The sequence below is a fragment of the Toxotes jaculatrix genome, chromosome 9 (genome assembly GCF_017976425.1).
Source record: "Toxotes jaculatrix isolate fToxJac2 chromosome 9, fToxJac2.pri, whole genome shotgun sequence".
Classification (NCBI taxonomy): domain Eukaryota; kingdom Metazoa; phylum Chordata; class Actinopteri; family Toxotidae; genus Toxotes; species Toxotes jaculatrix.
In genome coordinates this window covers 24,586,694-24,602,921 of record NC_054402.1, presented here as the reverse complement: position 1 = coordinate 24,602,921, position 16,228 = coordinate 24,586,694, and the positions used below count along the sequence as shown (strand labels likewise).

Below are 16,228 nucleotides of genomic sequence, written 5' to 3'. Positions count from 1 at the left end.
TGAATATTTACCAGGCTCCAGTGCAAGGCTTGTTATTGTGTGAAATGGAGGAACTCAATAGAAAATGATCAATATTAAGTTCCTCTTTAAGGCTGAATGAGAAGGGGACAGAAGTTCATCCACACCAAAAATGTTCTGAATGAAACATCTTTAGAGCAGCTACAGAGACTCAACAGAGGCAAAAACTAATGAGGATGTTCCCATACTGGAACTAGGTGCTGCACGCGCACACAGACAGACACTATCAGGTGCGCTGTTGTGCCTCCAGCCCTGATTCAGGGATTAAAGAGTGAGAGTGCAGCCTTTGGGAGATTGATGCTGCTGCAGACACTGCTCAGACCCTGAGTGATTTGGTGTCATTCAGCTGGAATTTACATTGACTCAAATGCAAACACATAAATCGCTCACACAGTGGTAGTCTGAAAATCTATGTTTTGTTTTTGTATTTCATCTTAGGTGTCAAAATTGCAATGAAGGTTTGACACTGAACTTTCATCCTCTCTTTCCACCAAGGTGTCATCTTTTAATTTGGATTTTCTGTCCATAAAGCAGCTGTAATTATTATTTTATATCAACAATGATCATATCACATCAGTACTTTTATTGTGAAGGGGGTTGCTGGTAGTGTCGTACCTTACAAAGAATGATCACCAGTCTCTGCAGCTCCCCTCAGGTCTATGGAGCTTTTCAGCATCTTTCAGCTCACTGCTCTGTTTTTCTATTATGAACCAAAAACTGAATTCTCTCATCTATAAAAGTATTCAGACCCTTTGCTGTGTCTAGACCTTGACAAGAGTCCTTCTGTGGCAAACAATATTTCCTCATGCACACAGCCCTGTCAATCCACTGAACAAAAACAATGCATCATAACATACCACAACATGCAGTACAAACTTGTGCATAGTCTCTGTGTGGCTTCTTACTGTTTATTTACACTCCACACTGGTGCAAGAACATGATGATTAAGAGGGTAATTGTAACATCAGGAGACCAGAAATAGCAGTGACATTCTCTGAACAACAACAACAACAACAGCAGCTGGTGAGAGAACAGCAGATAGGAGGATTTAAAGCTCTTTGACTTTTCATTAGGATGCTCCTATACCGCAACGAGCTCAGTAAGCTCAGCCTCGAAACCTGTCTATTTCTAAACAGCAAAAATACAGCTAATGAACTGAAAACCGTGTTAATTCAACGCTACCAAGCATGTTATGTTTTAGGCCAGAAATCTGCGGGAAAACAAAGGTTTTCAAGCAACTACACAATCTTCTACATGATACAATGACCATGCAGTAACTTCTGCTGTTATAAAATGACTCAGTTCTCACTGACAGTGTCAGACAGGTTTAGGTTCAACTCTATAGTCATACAAGCTCAACAACTGCCACACAGAGTAGCCTGTTAGCTCCTGTTAGCTACAGCTCTGTTATTATGACAATATATGGTATGGTTAAGTGTCATGTCCTACAGTGGCTTCAGAGAGTATTCAGACCCCTTTTTAGCACATTTTAATGTACTCCAGATTTAATTCAAATTTGCCCATCAATCTACACTCACTAATCTGTTTTGTTTTTTTGTTTTTTTAATATTCAGGTCCTGTGCTCTGCCAGTCCAGATTGTGGAGGTGCATCCTGTTTGCTTAAACTATCCTTGAGATGTGTCTGGAATTCCACCTGTGGGAAACTGAACTGATCAGACATAGTTTAGAAAGACACAAAGCTGTGTATACAAGGTTCCACAGTTCACACTATATGTCAGGACAAACAACAGACCATGAAGTCCAAGGACCTCTCTGTAGACCTCTGTGATAACACTGTGGTGAGGCACAGATCAGTGCAGGGGTATAAAACCATTTCTAAAGCTCTGAGCGTTCCCAGGAGCACAGTGGCCTCAATAACTGAGAAATGGAAGAAGTCTGGAACCACAGGACTCTTCATGGAGTTGGCCATCCAGCCAAACTGAGTAACTGGGTGAGAATGGCCTTGGTCAGGGAGGTGACCAGTAACCCAACAGTCATTCTAGCAAAGATCCAGAAGTCTTCTGCAGAAATGGAGAACGTGCTGGAAGGACGACCTTCTCAGCAGCACTACATCAATTACACCTTTATGGTAGAGTGAACAGACGGACAACACTTTGAGTAAAAAGCATACGACAGCCTGCTTAGAGTTAGAGTTTAAAGGACTCTGAGAGCATGGGGAAAAAGATTCTCCGATCAGATGAGACAAAGATTGAGCACCATCTAAACTCTATGGCTGGTGAACACCTGGCTGACACCATCCCTACAGTGAAGCATGGTGGTGGCAGCATCATGCTGTGGGGGTGGGGTTTCTCAGCAGCAGGGACAGGGAGACTGGTCACAGCTGACTGAAGGATGAATGCAGCCTAATACAGAGAGGTCCCTGAAGAAAACCTGCTCCAGAGAGCACACAGCCTCAGACTGGGTCAACGGTTCACCTTTCAGCATGACAATGACCTGACGCAAGCAGCCAAGACAAGACTGGAGTGGCTTCGGGACAAGTCTCTGACTGTCCACAAGTGGCTCAGCCAAAGCCCAGACTTAAAACTCCACAGACCATCGGTGAGAGAACTGAAGATGGCAGTTCACAGAGACTTCCCATTCAATCTGATGGAGCTTAAGTGGATCTGTAAAGAAGAATGAGATAAACTGCCCAAATCCAGAAGAGCAAAGCTTGTAGAGACTTGCCCCAGAAGACTGGACGCTGTTATTGCTGCCAGAATGGCTTCTACAAAGTGCTGAATTAATGGGATACTTTTGTAAAGGAGATAATTAACTTATGGGTTATTAAGTGCACATTGATGGGCAAAAATGGCAGTCTTATCCACAACACAATCAAAGTGTACAAAAAGAGAAGTGGTCTGAATACTCTCTGAAACCACTCTAATAATGAGCTGAGGTTTAATAATTAACAGCTTCATGTGTATATTTAACACAGATTTCATTTTTTTAATTATTCAGATTTTTCTACTATTAAGCATTTTGCAGCTCCCTAATTTTGAAGTAATTGTCAACAAATGTAATAGTCATTTAACATCCATTTTTCCCAGAAAAACATGTTACATCAGTTATTCATTAGGTGTAAACAACAATGACTGGTGGTTGGATTCCCTTCAGCTGCTTCAGTTTCAGGCTCCTGGCACGGTTCATGCTGGCTCACTGTCACACTGTCAGGCCTTACTCAGACACTTGAATGGAACAGTGCCATCGTTAATGTTATTAATAACACCTGCGCTTGTCCTACTATGACAACTCAAAATGTCCGCTGTGAAGAAGGCCAGGTTTAAAGGGGTACTCCACCAATTTTACGCTTGTAGATCAGTTTACTTATCACAGGGAGTACTACTGTGAAGACTGCTGTATAATGTCTCCTGTAGCTCTGTGGCAGTCTGAGAAAATATCCCTGAAGATGTTACAGTGAAGCCATCAGGGTTATCTCAGACTAGGCTTGAGACAGACCGTCTCTTCTATTTTGAAGCCGCTACTTTGGGCCCTGGGTATTATCTCACCATTTTCTGGCAAAACAAGTTATTAATGAAACAAACAATCATCAGATTAATCCATTAAAGATTATCATCAGGATGATGCTCTATGTTCTTCCGTACAGATACGGATGCGGGCAGGAAATCTGCATGAAGGCACAGAACGGGGTAATTCCAAACAGGAGGAGGGCTCCAACCAGCCAAGACAAATCGAGGAGCTCGTAACAAAAAGACGGGTCCGCTTCTGTTGCATGGACGTGGTTTGGGTATGAAAAATCTGAGAGGAACCACAAAACCGTACTTTGCAAATCACACCATAGACCAGCCCCCACAACAGACTCAAACACCACTAATCTATTCTATTTTACCACCTATGCAAGAATCGTTTCTTTGTCAAATATAAAATTCTAAATATAATAAGTAATTGTTATTCACAAAATGTGACATATTATTATATTTACCATTATCTTGATATGAAATGGCCTATACAGTGATATGAGGTTTTGGTTATGTTGCTCAGCCCTTATTTTATTCATAACTCATGAGTTATAACAGTCCCCTGTTCACTTCTGGTCATTTTGTCACTGTCCAACAAAAACCATGCACCTCCACAATGTTAATGTTGATGTTCTTTGATGATGATGATGAAGTAAAACAGCTCCTCATTTAAAGCTTTGTGACAATGCATTTTTAGTATAATTCAGTGGGTTACAGATACTTGGAGGTCCATGCTCTAAACTGGTATCACAGCACAAACTTTGCAGTTTCGTTTCAGCACGACATCCTCTTGAGACAGCTGACAGAGGAAAACAGCAGCTTCACACCATTTGTTTCTCACCCAGCATGAGCACCGCTCTTCTATCGAGTACAACCAGCCTATTGCAAAACCATACAGTTTCATTTTCCCGTGCATTGGTGGACATCCACACCTGGAAGCACAAAAAACCAAAAGCGTTTACAGGATCCCAAAGATTTCCTGCTAACTTCGGCACACATTTAATGTACGTTTTTGATCGCTAACTCTTTCTTTCTGTATCCACCTCAGGAACTACCAGACAGGTTGCCATTAACCGACTAAAAGGGGAAACGAAGAATGCACGTTTAGTGAAGTGTAACGTTATGTGGCGACGCTGAAAACACCAGGTGAACAGACTGACTCACTAAATGTTTGCTCTGTTCGCTGGGTATATGTTGCGTCTCAGGTCAAAGAGGCGCTTTGCGTCCTCTGCTCTCCGGACACCAGTGAACACAGGCAGAGCCACCTCACTATAAGGTGCAACAAACGGTGTGACTTGGAAAACAACAGTGGGGGAGCTTGCGTAATTTTCTTCAAGACATCCTTGCCCGCTAAGGCCAGACTGAGGTGATGCACAACGTTCCGACTGAAGTGAACTGTATCTCCGGGATGCACTACATTACCTGCCCGTACACCTTTGGCATAGCCGATTCGCCCGTGCTCCGGCGGCTTCGATGCTGCGGGTAGCTACCGGAGTGCGACTCGCCTTCGGAGCTACTACGGTCGCCTAGAAGCAGCGCTGGAGCCGCGGCGCCTCCTCCATCTCCGTCTAGAAAGCCCTCGTTTGCCTCTATCGTAAAAAATCCTGTGTTTTGGGGCAGCATGTAGCGCCGGTCCGGGTGAAGACGAAGGGTCGACGAATGTATCCCGGCAAGCCCGAGGACTAATAAATACAACGAACATCGAAGAGAGTACTGCATCCTGGCTGCTTGTGTTATCGCCATGTTTGTGTACGTTTGGCTGTAGATTAGGTAAGACTGAAGAGCTCCTTCTACAGGCGGCGATGTCCCTGACGCTGCGTTCACTAGCCATGGGAATGTGTGTAAGGGCTGTCCTTCCCCCCCCTACAAATCGTTCATGTGTTGGCTCTGCACTACACACAAAGAAGACACTTAGCAAGCTTTTTAGTAAGAGACAAAAGTACAAGAGAAGCACACAATGACAGTCATAAAAATAGCATGAACATAATAACATAAAATTAAAGAAAAACAGGCAAAATAATAATAATAATAAATCCCTGTTCTCATTATCATGTAAAAAAAAAAAAGAGAAATTAACAAACTCAAGACTGACGTATTAAATTCATGTAGCTTACTCATAATTAGGAGCAAGATTAAACATTTCACTAACAACAACAATGTAATGTAATAATAATAATGTCCAAATATTAAGTTGTGCACCTGAAAAATAGAGCCTGAAACCCGTGTCTGTTATTTATGGTGGGGGAAAAAAGGTCTGTTTTTGACCAAAAAAGATATTCCCTCATTTGATGTTTTGATGATGATGGTGTAGTAGCATATGATTCACAATAAAATTCCCCCCATAGTATCCTCTCACTGTGGGGGTCAAGCATTTATTACTTGGTGTATGCCACACATGCACTCACCTATTTGTAGAATATGGTGAAGGATGACTCATCTGATCACACCACTGTTTTTCCATATCGCTGTAGACCAGTGCCCATGGTTTTTGCTCTCTGAGTTGCTCTTATGATTTTCCTTAAATATTGCACTAACAAAAAAATCACTGTCTTCAAATTTGAGCTGCTGTTTTTGTTTTTTACTGTTAATATGTTTTTTTTAGTAAAAAGTAGTAAAAGTATAAACAGCCTTTTCCCTCTTGTAGAACGCCTGAATTTACGAGAAGCCCCGAATGCAGCATCACACGCGAGTGCACGAGCGTTATTTTGGCTTTCCTCCGAAATCGATAATCACCTCTGAACTGTACTGATTGTACCCATACTAGCAATGAATTAACAGACATTTCTCGTTTGTTATCCACATGAATATATGACATATTTAACTCTTAGACGTAAGTAGATGTTAACTAACATTGGCTTTGGTTTAAAAATCCTAACGTTAGCTAATTACCCGTTACTTAATATGTAACGGCTGATTTGGCGGTTAGCTTACCTGCTAACTTAACATTTACTTGTCTTAGTTTGTGTTAGCTTTATGTTAGTTGCTAGTTAGCCCAGTGACACTCGTGGGATAAATACTGTTATACTGAACTGACTAGTTGAATGGGGTAAAGTTGGTTTAATGATATTATATGAGTCCATTTCGTAATAAAACACCAGTAGCTTTAGAACTAAGGTGTAACACAAAAACAAAAGACTTCTACCGTCAATGAAGATTACTTAGGTAGCCAGTTTTTACAGATATTAAATCAAAATATGATATATGGGTCTATTTTTGTGTAAACTATAGGGTGGCCCTCTGCGATAAGAAATTAACCGCTGTTCTTGATATAGAAATTAATTCAAGTTTAATTTGATATCATATTTGCAGTAACATTACATCACCGAAGCAACCCCACTGGCTGGAAAACTGGTTGTACCAGTGGTAAACAAGAGGGCAGCAAACAACAACAGAGGCCCAACACAGACAACATCCCAAGAGGTAAGGATAGCTGCTGTAGACCCCCATTCCCTGTGGAGACGTTTATTAAAGCAATCACAAGAAAAATATTTTTTAGGTTCTTTAATCCAAATTTTATGTCCACATATATCCAAATGTTACAGTAAATGAGGTGCTCTTAAGGCAGCGACAGCTCAGAAAATAGTTTTCTCTTCGATAAAAATAGATGCAAAATGGGGTCCAAAAGCAAATTTTCTGCTGAAATAGTCCTACTAATGGTTAAAGCAGTGTTCATCCTGGAAAGGGTACAGCATTTTTGACTTGAGATATATTTTTTTAAATGCATAACTAATGTTTTAGTGCAGCCAGTCTTTTCCCTGTTGCAATAGATGGAACGTACACCTGAAAATCAAGACAAATCGCCGCCAAAAAAGAAAACACCTCCCTCGAAACCATCCATTTTGGAGTCAGCAGATTTGTTTGAGGCTACAGCTGCAGGTATGTGCACTGTCATACTGACAGTTACACAAATTATAGCTGTATTAGAAAATTACATTTCAGCCTACAGAGAAGTATCGTTCTGTCAGCCTGTATTCATGGACGTTTTTTTCCCTAACTGCTTCTACAGCTAAACAGAATGAATGAAGTGACCCAGTGACTAAGTTGCTTGTGAGAGGTGTGAAACAGACAGAGGATATGTGGCTAGTGTCTTAAACTTAAGTGGTCTTGTAAACACATTCTGTGAAATGAATAGTGAGACTACAAATTCTTGCTGGATTATGTTTGTTGCTCTGACTGAAGTATTCAGAATGACACAGTCAAGATTTGGCCTGATTCACACCGAGGTTCTTGTCAGTCCACATGAATAGAAATAGTGGAGAAGTGAAATTTGCAGCATTTCTCTGTGTGGTTTGCTTTCTGCTAACAGGTGCAAGCAGAGAGATCAGCATGCTGCTTTCAAAATTTGCTGAAGTGTTAAGGTAAGTCATATTTGACACATACGTCCATGATGCTGATACATTTAAAAAATATTCTAAAAGAAATTAAGAGCTTTTTCTGAGCTTTTCATCTGAAAAAATGGTGACACTGAATCATTGAAGAACTGAGGGAAAATGCATAAATATTCTAATGAGCTGCTGGTTTGTATCTAGTCATCAAGAACAGGAGAAGAAAGACACACAGTAACTCCAACGAAATCTTTCAATTTTAAATTCTATGCAGTAGCTGAAAGTTTCAGCACATCTTGCCTTCGTGCTGAGGAGAGGAAGATGTGGCGACTACATCCAAGGTCTGAGGAATTAAGTTCCAATAACTTTGCTGATCTCCCTGACCTAACCACAGTCTCCTAAGACTCACCTGCACTTTAGATTTAGTTAGTAGTTAGATTATGCTAACAATGTATGCAAAATGTTTGCGGGTGAGTAAGCTGTTAGCACATGAATATTCAGTTCTGCACATGACCGAGCCTCTGAAAATTTCCTTCTACATGATTAATTTCCTCGTGCTTGTCACTGAAACCACTCATCAGCTGGCTAACATTAATCTTCAGCTTTGTCACGACAAGGTGTGAGCACTTATTCTTCTAAGCAGCTTCTGTGAGTGCTACTTTTGATACACCATTTTAATTGATAAAGCACTTTCTTGGTTTTTACCTGTTGAATTTTCATTGTTACACAGCTTCACTGTCCGTGTTCATGGTTTGTTTCAGTGAGAGAGCTGCGGCAGATACCTCACGGATGAAAGAGCTGGAGCGCATTTTGTCAGAGGCCCGGAGCCTGGAGTCCTACCTAATAGAGAAGAAAAACCACCTGAAACAAACATTGGCTCAAATTTCTGATAAACTGCAGGGTTAAATATGCACTGTTACCTACAGGGTGAAGTAACGTACTGTACATGAGCCCTCTGCAGGTCATATGTTAGTCATATCAACTGACAAATTTCTCATTTGCAAAGTTCCATGCATCATACAATGTAGTGTTACTGTAGCTATAAAAGAAACCAGTATATGTTTACTGTTTTGACTGTATTGATTTATGAGTTTGGGTAAAAAAGTCTTTTTGAATAGGAATTTATATATTTTTCCTCAAAACACAAATGATCACAATCTCACTATTGATTCTTCATATTAGACTTACATTTTGTGATATTGTCTAAACATAACTGACTAAATGTCACTTATTTAGAGAATACTCTTCTGTGTTCACCAGTAAATAATAGCATTAAAGTGCCTAACAAGAAAAAAAGATTTTTATATGTCGTCATTGTTGGTAACTAATTTAAAGGGGGATTGAGGAGAATGCCCTCATCCTGTGAAAGAACAGACGCTGTACACATGGAGATCCATGACCAAAGAAAACATTACTCTGCAGAAAGCTTTGTTGCATTTCCATGTTTCTATTCACATGGCCACTTATGCATTTAGTGCTATGTATTCAGGTTCAATGGAAGGCCAGCAGAGGGTGCTAGTGTGCCACATTCCTAGTTGCCACAGCCTAACAAGTGAACATTAAGAAAAGAACATGTCATCTCATAACACTGAGGAGTTAGCATTTATATTGTAAATATTTTAATATGATATCAGTGTCTACCATGTTTTCCTACAACATTTTACAGGGGTTAATTTTCACCTGCGTTTGTGTTACATAATCTTCACCTTTAGTAAACATGGAAAGGAGGAGACAGGATTTTAAAGTGGGAAATTCTATTCAGAGGATATTAATAATGTTTAAGTCATATTAGGAAATATAAGTTATTATTCATTCATTCAGTTAACAGCTTACTCCAGCGTGAGAACCCTGATCCAGAGTGTGTGTTTACTCATCGGTGTATGGTTCTTTTATTAAAATAGGATGTCATAAAAAGCGTCTTTGGCGACTTTGAGCTGGACTTTTCTGTTGTGCAGTGCATTTTTATTGCAGTCACAGTTGCTTGTACAGAATAGCAGCAATGCGTATGAAAAACACAGCAATTTTCTTTATTTTTGCAGATCCCCCCTATTTCAGCCACACCACTTATCTTAAACTGTAAATGTACTTGAATGGAAATATTCAAAAAATGGTTTAAAGTAAAGAAAAAACAGCTTACTTAGATAACTTAATATAATAGCTGTATATAACAATCCAAGCAAACTATACATTCATACCCATGTAGAGACCTCTAACTTTTCATGTATGAAAGAGACAAAACATCAAAGACGATATTTACAATGTATGACATCTGCCATGACTTCTCTCCATTTATGTGAGATCAGAGCTGTCTTCATTTATTTCTTCCTCACGTGTCTAAGCTGTGGCATTGAATGTCCCGTGGAACCCATAGGGGATGTTAACAGGGACCACAGCCCGCCCCAGCTCCTCGAACGTCTTGGCATCTAAAACCAGTAGGAATGTACTCTTGTCCTTGAAAACATAAAGACAAAGAATTACTTGTAATTTACAGAAATCAGCAGTGTGCATTTCAGTCAAAATGTTATTCTCTTTATACATTAAAGCACCAACGTGATACACTCCTTGGTTTTAGTTTAGTTACCCCAAATCCCACAATTTCCTCCCACATCACTGCTGATGTTTTGAAAATCAACAGTAATTGTATGGTGTACTGAGTCATCAGTGTGCTGGGAAGAAATTTTGGGACTTAGACCCTCTAACAAAAAAGTGAAGTGTATCTTTAAAGCAGAAAGAGGCATTGTGACCATGGATTTCCTGTGTGTGTCTGAAGTACAGAGAAACAGTTCCTCTGTCCAAACTCTTTGACTAAACCTGACTGACCTTATTTGGAGTAATGACAACAGACAAGACGACACCATCGTCTTCCTCTGTGGCATTGGGGGAGGGTACGAAGACCGGCTCAGAGGGATAAAGACCAGGTTGTTCCCACACCTGTGAGAAAATAGTGGCTCATGAGTCTTAGAGTTTGAATCTCATCATATTTTACTTTCCTTTTACATTACTCAGATTTTAAGATATTTTATTCATAATATCACTGACTACGAATTACACGCAAGTTTGTTGTACTGGTCGTTGTTTGACTTGTAATGATCATTGATTGGAAATTAGAATTTATTTCCCTATCTATTTTATTTTATTTGCTGCCATACGACAACATAACTCAAACTTTACTATATAGCCCTGTTATTGTGTAACAGCTGGAAACATCTGTGGGGACTCGCCTTCATGTGTTTCCCATGAAGGTCCATCTTGATCAGTGTGTCTCCTACAAGGTGTCTGAAGCCGCAGCCATAGAAGTAGCGGTAGGGGTGGGTGTTGTACTTGGCATAGTTGATCTGAGGGAACTCCAGACCACCATATTGCTGTAGATCTTCTCCATGGAGGTCCTCATGGGTACAGAACACCTGTACAGCGAAAAAAGCAACATAACCAATGAGACCTTGGGAAAATTGTATTGTTGTATTTTTGAAGATGTTAGGCCCAGTAGATTTGGTGTAAAACATTTGTTGTACACGGTAAAGCTTTTAATTTGAAGAAGTAGGATGCATTGCATTGTTTCCTGTGAGTCTGTCATGAGCAGGACGGCAAACAAAATATAGCACGGGAATGGCTGACTCAGTTACTATCATCAAATCTTCTATTATAGTAATCCATTACCTGCTATTATGGAAAGATAAATACAGATGTGTTTGACTGTAAATAGTAGCTAAACTGGGTTTCATTTTCATGAAAATCAGAAAAAAAGAGAAAATTCAGTGTGAAATACTGTGAAATATGTGTTTGCAGTGTAACTATAGCATTTCATAATCATTAACAGAATATGAAATAAACTATACTATAAAATTATGAACTATAAAAATCTTAAAATGCTGACAAATATGAAACATATTCAAAAACAGTTTGAATATGTGGTAATGTAGAAAAAAAATGCACCATAAGTACAGTAACATGTCTTTACAAGGCCACTGGGTCATGACTGCACATCCTTCCTGTAAGTGGAAGCATTTAATCAAACAAAATCTGAAGTAACCTAATGTTCTTTAACCACCCCTCAGTACGTGCTGGCATCGTTTTCCTTTTCACTGCACACCTGTCAAAGACAGGGTTAACACAAAATGACTCATACTTTCCTGTGTGTTGATACATGTATTGTATATTATGTTGGCTTCTTACCTTGTTCTTGGCAATTCTTACAGAAGTGGCTGTTGTGTTGGGCCGGTTCAAGTTCTGGTCATAGGGTGTATCACGTTCCACATTGAGAGGCAGCACGAAACGCCGTGGGAACACTCTGCACAAAGTGTTATACACCTGACGAGGAAATGCATCTTTTAAGCAAACCAACCAATGTCCAGCTGAATTCAAAGCAGCTTAAGCTCTCCACTTCACTTATACCCATGTCTGGAAAAGTCATGGAAGCATAAAAGGTGCAACTTGTCAGGTAGTGACTACTACCTGACTAGTTGATTTACTTAACCTGCTAACCTCATCAAGAGCTTCTCCAGACTTGCGCAGGTTCTGGACGTTGTAGTTGGTGATTGCCTGTCCATCATCTGAAGCACACATATCGATGATCAAGAATCCGTCTTCTTCATATGCGTTGATCTGGTGGAAGGTTGACAGCGGCTTGGCGAGATACTTGACGGAGCTTACCTGAAACGCAGGATTGAACAGAGAAATGAAAGCAACGCTTATTTGTTTTATACCCATTACAAACCCAGTGAATAGACTGTATATTAGAGGACTCAAGGTCCAGGCCTTACCTTCCCCGTCTGCTTGTGAATCAGGTGGAAGATAGTGTTGAGTTTTGGGTCCCAGGAAAAGCCGTCACTGATGCTTTTCCCTCTCAGCTTTCCTGTCACAATCTTTAACAGGTCCATCTTGATGGGCTGCTCAATGAACACCACGTAGTTCTCCGACATTGCTACGATGGATAGAGAAGATTATATTAGTTTCTATTCAAAATCCTATCTGGATGATTCAGAACTAACTGAACTCAGCTGAGAGCCGAGGTGTCGGGAATTAAAATACTATGTCCTGATTTCATAGCAGTGCTCTATGTCCCAAAAATAAAATATACCACACTATATGAAAATCATTGTGTTCATTTTAGATCCAAAGCAGTCGAGTAGTAGAAAGCAATGAGGGCTTTGATTTGAGTTCCAGAGCTTTTACTCACCAAAGCTGTGGTAGTAGGAGGGTTTAGTCTTGTCCACTGAAGGAATAGAGCACAGCACTGTGGCTCCCTCAAGAGTTTCCTCTTCTGTTTTCTTGGTTGGAGGCACTCGGATGATGTTGTAGTAGGCTCCTGTCGGTACAGATATGATTAGTTTCTTGCTAAAGGTCATCAGAGCCCGGGAACCGTATTGCTGTTTACTATACTACACAAACTGAGTTGATGTTTCTAAACTACCTTTGGTGGTGTAGGAATTCCCCATGTTGTAGGTTGTTCCATCAGGCTCAGTGTGAGGGTGTGCGGTGGCTCCATTCACAGCAATGAATTTGCTCCAGTCCACCTAACAGCAACAAGTACATGAGCGCTAAGATAGATTCAGGCTTTGTTAACACTTTATTTTCTGTTTTATGTATATATATAATTCTCAGTAATATTGCACTGGTTTATGACTGCCCTGATCTATCATGTGCAAAGCAGCAGGTCAGTAAAACAAACTGCTGTCCACAGGTATGATCCTGCAGAATTACTGACTACAATGTTGTACTGTTCGACCACGTTCAACATCACATTACCTTTTTGGTTGTCTCTAGTGTCTCAGGATCCACCTTGTGCATGACGTTGGTTTCCGTGCTGACATAATAATCACCTTTGTAGGTCACAAAGCTCACATTGGCATTATCTGTGGGCTCTAGAGAGGAGGAGAAGGAGGAAGTTGCCAAAGTTAATAGCACAGCACAGCCATAACAATAACTCAGTGTTCAGTCACATTCTGTGTTTCACGTGCCTGTGGCTGTGCAGAAGTACACAGTAAACTTCTGAATATATCTTATATAACTGCAATAAAAGATTTGGCTCCATGCGTTGGGACAAGAGGCTCACTTGGTAATTCGAATCTTGACAGGAAGCGCTGGAAGAAGTTTTTACAGGGGTCCGGCATGGTCACAGTCCCAAACTCAGACACTGTGATGCGGTTGTGCTCCTTGTTGGCTTGGTAACTGTCACTGGACAGGAAGCGGCTTTTGTAAGTCACCTGACCGTTAGAGATTTTGAATTGGTGCAGGAGAGCCATACCATCAAACCAGTGGTTAAACCTGACAAGAGTGGGGGGAACAGGAGACAGGAATCAGCTTTGTGATGTAGTGGCTGTAGTGTACATGTATCAACGCAAGTTGAGATAGTTTTATTTATACAACCCAAGAGCTTTGCACTCACTTCTGGTTTCCGATCTCAAACTTCCCAGGCCCATTTCTCAAGAAGCTCCCATTGATCCACTGTGGGATTCTGCCGATGATGTTGGTGTCGATGGGCTCGGGGGTATCCTCCACTGAGCTCACAATCTTCTCAATGCAAGGCAGACCATGCATATCTGTGAAGTGGTTGATGTTCTTCCTAGACTTGGATTTTCGGAGTGCTACAGGAAAAAAAAAAAAGTCAGAGTCATTTTACAGAAGTGTAATCCATAGTCACATTGTTCACAAAGGACATTGTCATCAATTAAGAAACTACTGATATGAAATTAAAATGTGCATGGTAGAATCAGATAGTTACCTGGGGAGTTGTTCTGGTGATTTGTGATGGTATCCATGGCTGTGGTGTCAAAGGCCTGCACACTGCTCCTGTGGTGCTGCTGCTGCTGCTGCTGCTGTTCCGAGCCTGGCACTTTGCTTTATATTGCCCTCCTGGCTGTTACACCCCCTGGAAACGGTCAGATAAGAAGGCAAACAGACAGTGACTTCATCCTTGCGTAAGCTTTTATAACACAGAAGTACTTTGTGAACACAGGATAATGCAAGTTGTTCAGAGATAATCACTTGATCTTACTGACAAGTAGCAGAATCCCTTTGGCAACATTCATAATTTTTTTGCAAGTACCCCTTTCTTTCACTTAGTCATTACTTTATTTTTTCATCTGAAAGATGCATGCAAATGCTCAGTGACAGGGAAAAGCAGATGAACTTGGATGAATAGCTGGGGGTGGGGGGTAGAAGAGGAACACCATCAGCCTGTTTTCATACTATATTTCTGAAACAATTAAATAATTTTGAAAAATGTTCTCCTTTTGACTTTATCTCCTTTTGGCTTCATATCAGCTTGTCACGCAGTACAACACATCAGTGTGTCTATATCACCTACAAAGAGGTGAACTAAGCATTTTATGGTTTCAATGGGATCACTGGAAAGTGAGCAGTTAACTGAGGACGAGGGATGGAGGGTCGGTCCCACTGTTCTTTGTGTTTCTTCACAAAGGTCACAGACGTGCAACTTGGGTGGAATCTTGCAGAATCTAAATTGCCCGTATACACAAGGTAGTTATTACTCAACCATGGAGTGGGGATCTAATAGGGGTATTGCTTGCTATGCAGGCCAAGTCTATGATGAATTAAATGCTATTTGTTTCATGTGTTTTCAATAGAAATATTCTGAAATAGATCAAAAGTCTGAAATATTTCATTATTTCTAAATTATATATTCAATATGGTCATCTCGACAAGTAGATAACTCCAATCCACAAAAATGTATTACAGACCAGGTCAGGTTCAGCAAATTCTCTTTGTGCGTCTTCACTTAGGACAGAACGTCTTCCAGGCTGGAAGCACATGTGTGCTTTTTACTCATAGTGCTTTATCAGCTCTCCCTTTGTGTTATCTATATCAACACCTATGAACATTGTTAAACATTACGTATAGTATGGGTGAAACAAAGGGCAGGGGTCTGGGGGCAGGCTTTCTTCTCTTATACCCCCCCTCAGCTCAACTCTACTACATAAACAAAGAGGAGAGTATATCACTTTAAAACTACTGAAAATATTCCACCAGCCCTGCTTGTGTAAAATCAGACCCAAGGAGATGATGTAAAGGAAGGTCTCTTACATTTTGCCCATGATTTTTTATTTAGTTGAGCTTGATTGTGTTAAGTTGTTACTTCCATAATGGTATAGCTCAAAAAAATCAAAGTTTCCTGCAGTGTTTTATAGTGGAAGTCAACCTGGTCTGAAACAAAGACCACCTTCACTAATATTATTAAAAATTAATACACTTTAATGAAATATAACATTAACCTTAAGGGGAAAAAAACAGCAGAGGCACTGTTTAACACAGCAAGACCCAATATCATTCAACCAGATAAGCTTCTACCTAAACTGATGAGGAGATGAAGCAGGATTTGGACCACCTTGGCAGAGCAATCTCCTGAAGGAAAACCTGCATGTACAAGCTTTTCAAAGCAGCTGATAACAC

General features: G+C 40.4%; 2 protein-coding genes across 2 annotated transcripts in view; both read right to left on the bottom strand.

Moving 5' to 3' along the window:
• The window catches only part of sorl1 (sortilin-related receptor, L(DLR class) A repeats containing), a 70,771-nt gene extending 65,534 nt beyond the window's left edge, over positions 1 to 5,237 (bottom strand). Inside the window, exon 1 of the mRNA XM_041047367.1 lies at positions 4,917 to 5,237. Within this exon, the coding sequence (XP_040903301.1) occupies positions 4,917 to 5,237 (321 nt within the window). The remainder of the gene's footprint in view (positions 1 to 4,916) is intronic.
• Positions 5,238 to 9,893: 4,656 nt separating this feature from the next.
• On the bottom strand, positions 9,894 to 14,315 carry LOC121187381 (beta,beta-carotene 9',10'-oxygenase-like). The gene is given in 11 exon segments (XM_041046596.1): positions 9,894 to 10,270; positions 10,640 to 10,750; positions 11,041 to 11,223; positions 11,993 to 12,127; positions 12,302 to 12,454; positions 12,562 to 12,740; positions 12,996 to 13,124; positions 13,230 to 13,332; positions 13,565 to 13,678; positions 13,861 to 14,083; positions 14,205 to 14,315. Coding segments are annotated over 10 exon segments (1,425 nt in total). The 5' UTR covers positions 14,062 to 14,083; positions 14,205 to 14,315; the 3' UTR covers positions 9,894 to 10,153.
• Between the last annotated feature and the right edge of the window lie 1,913 nt (positions 14,316 to 16,228).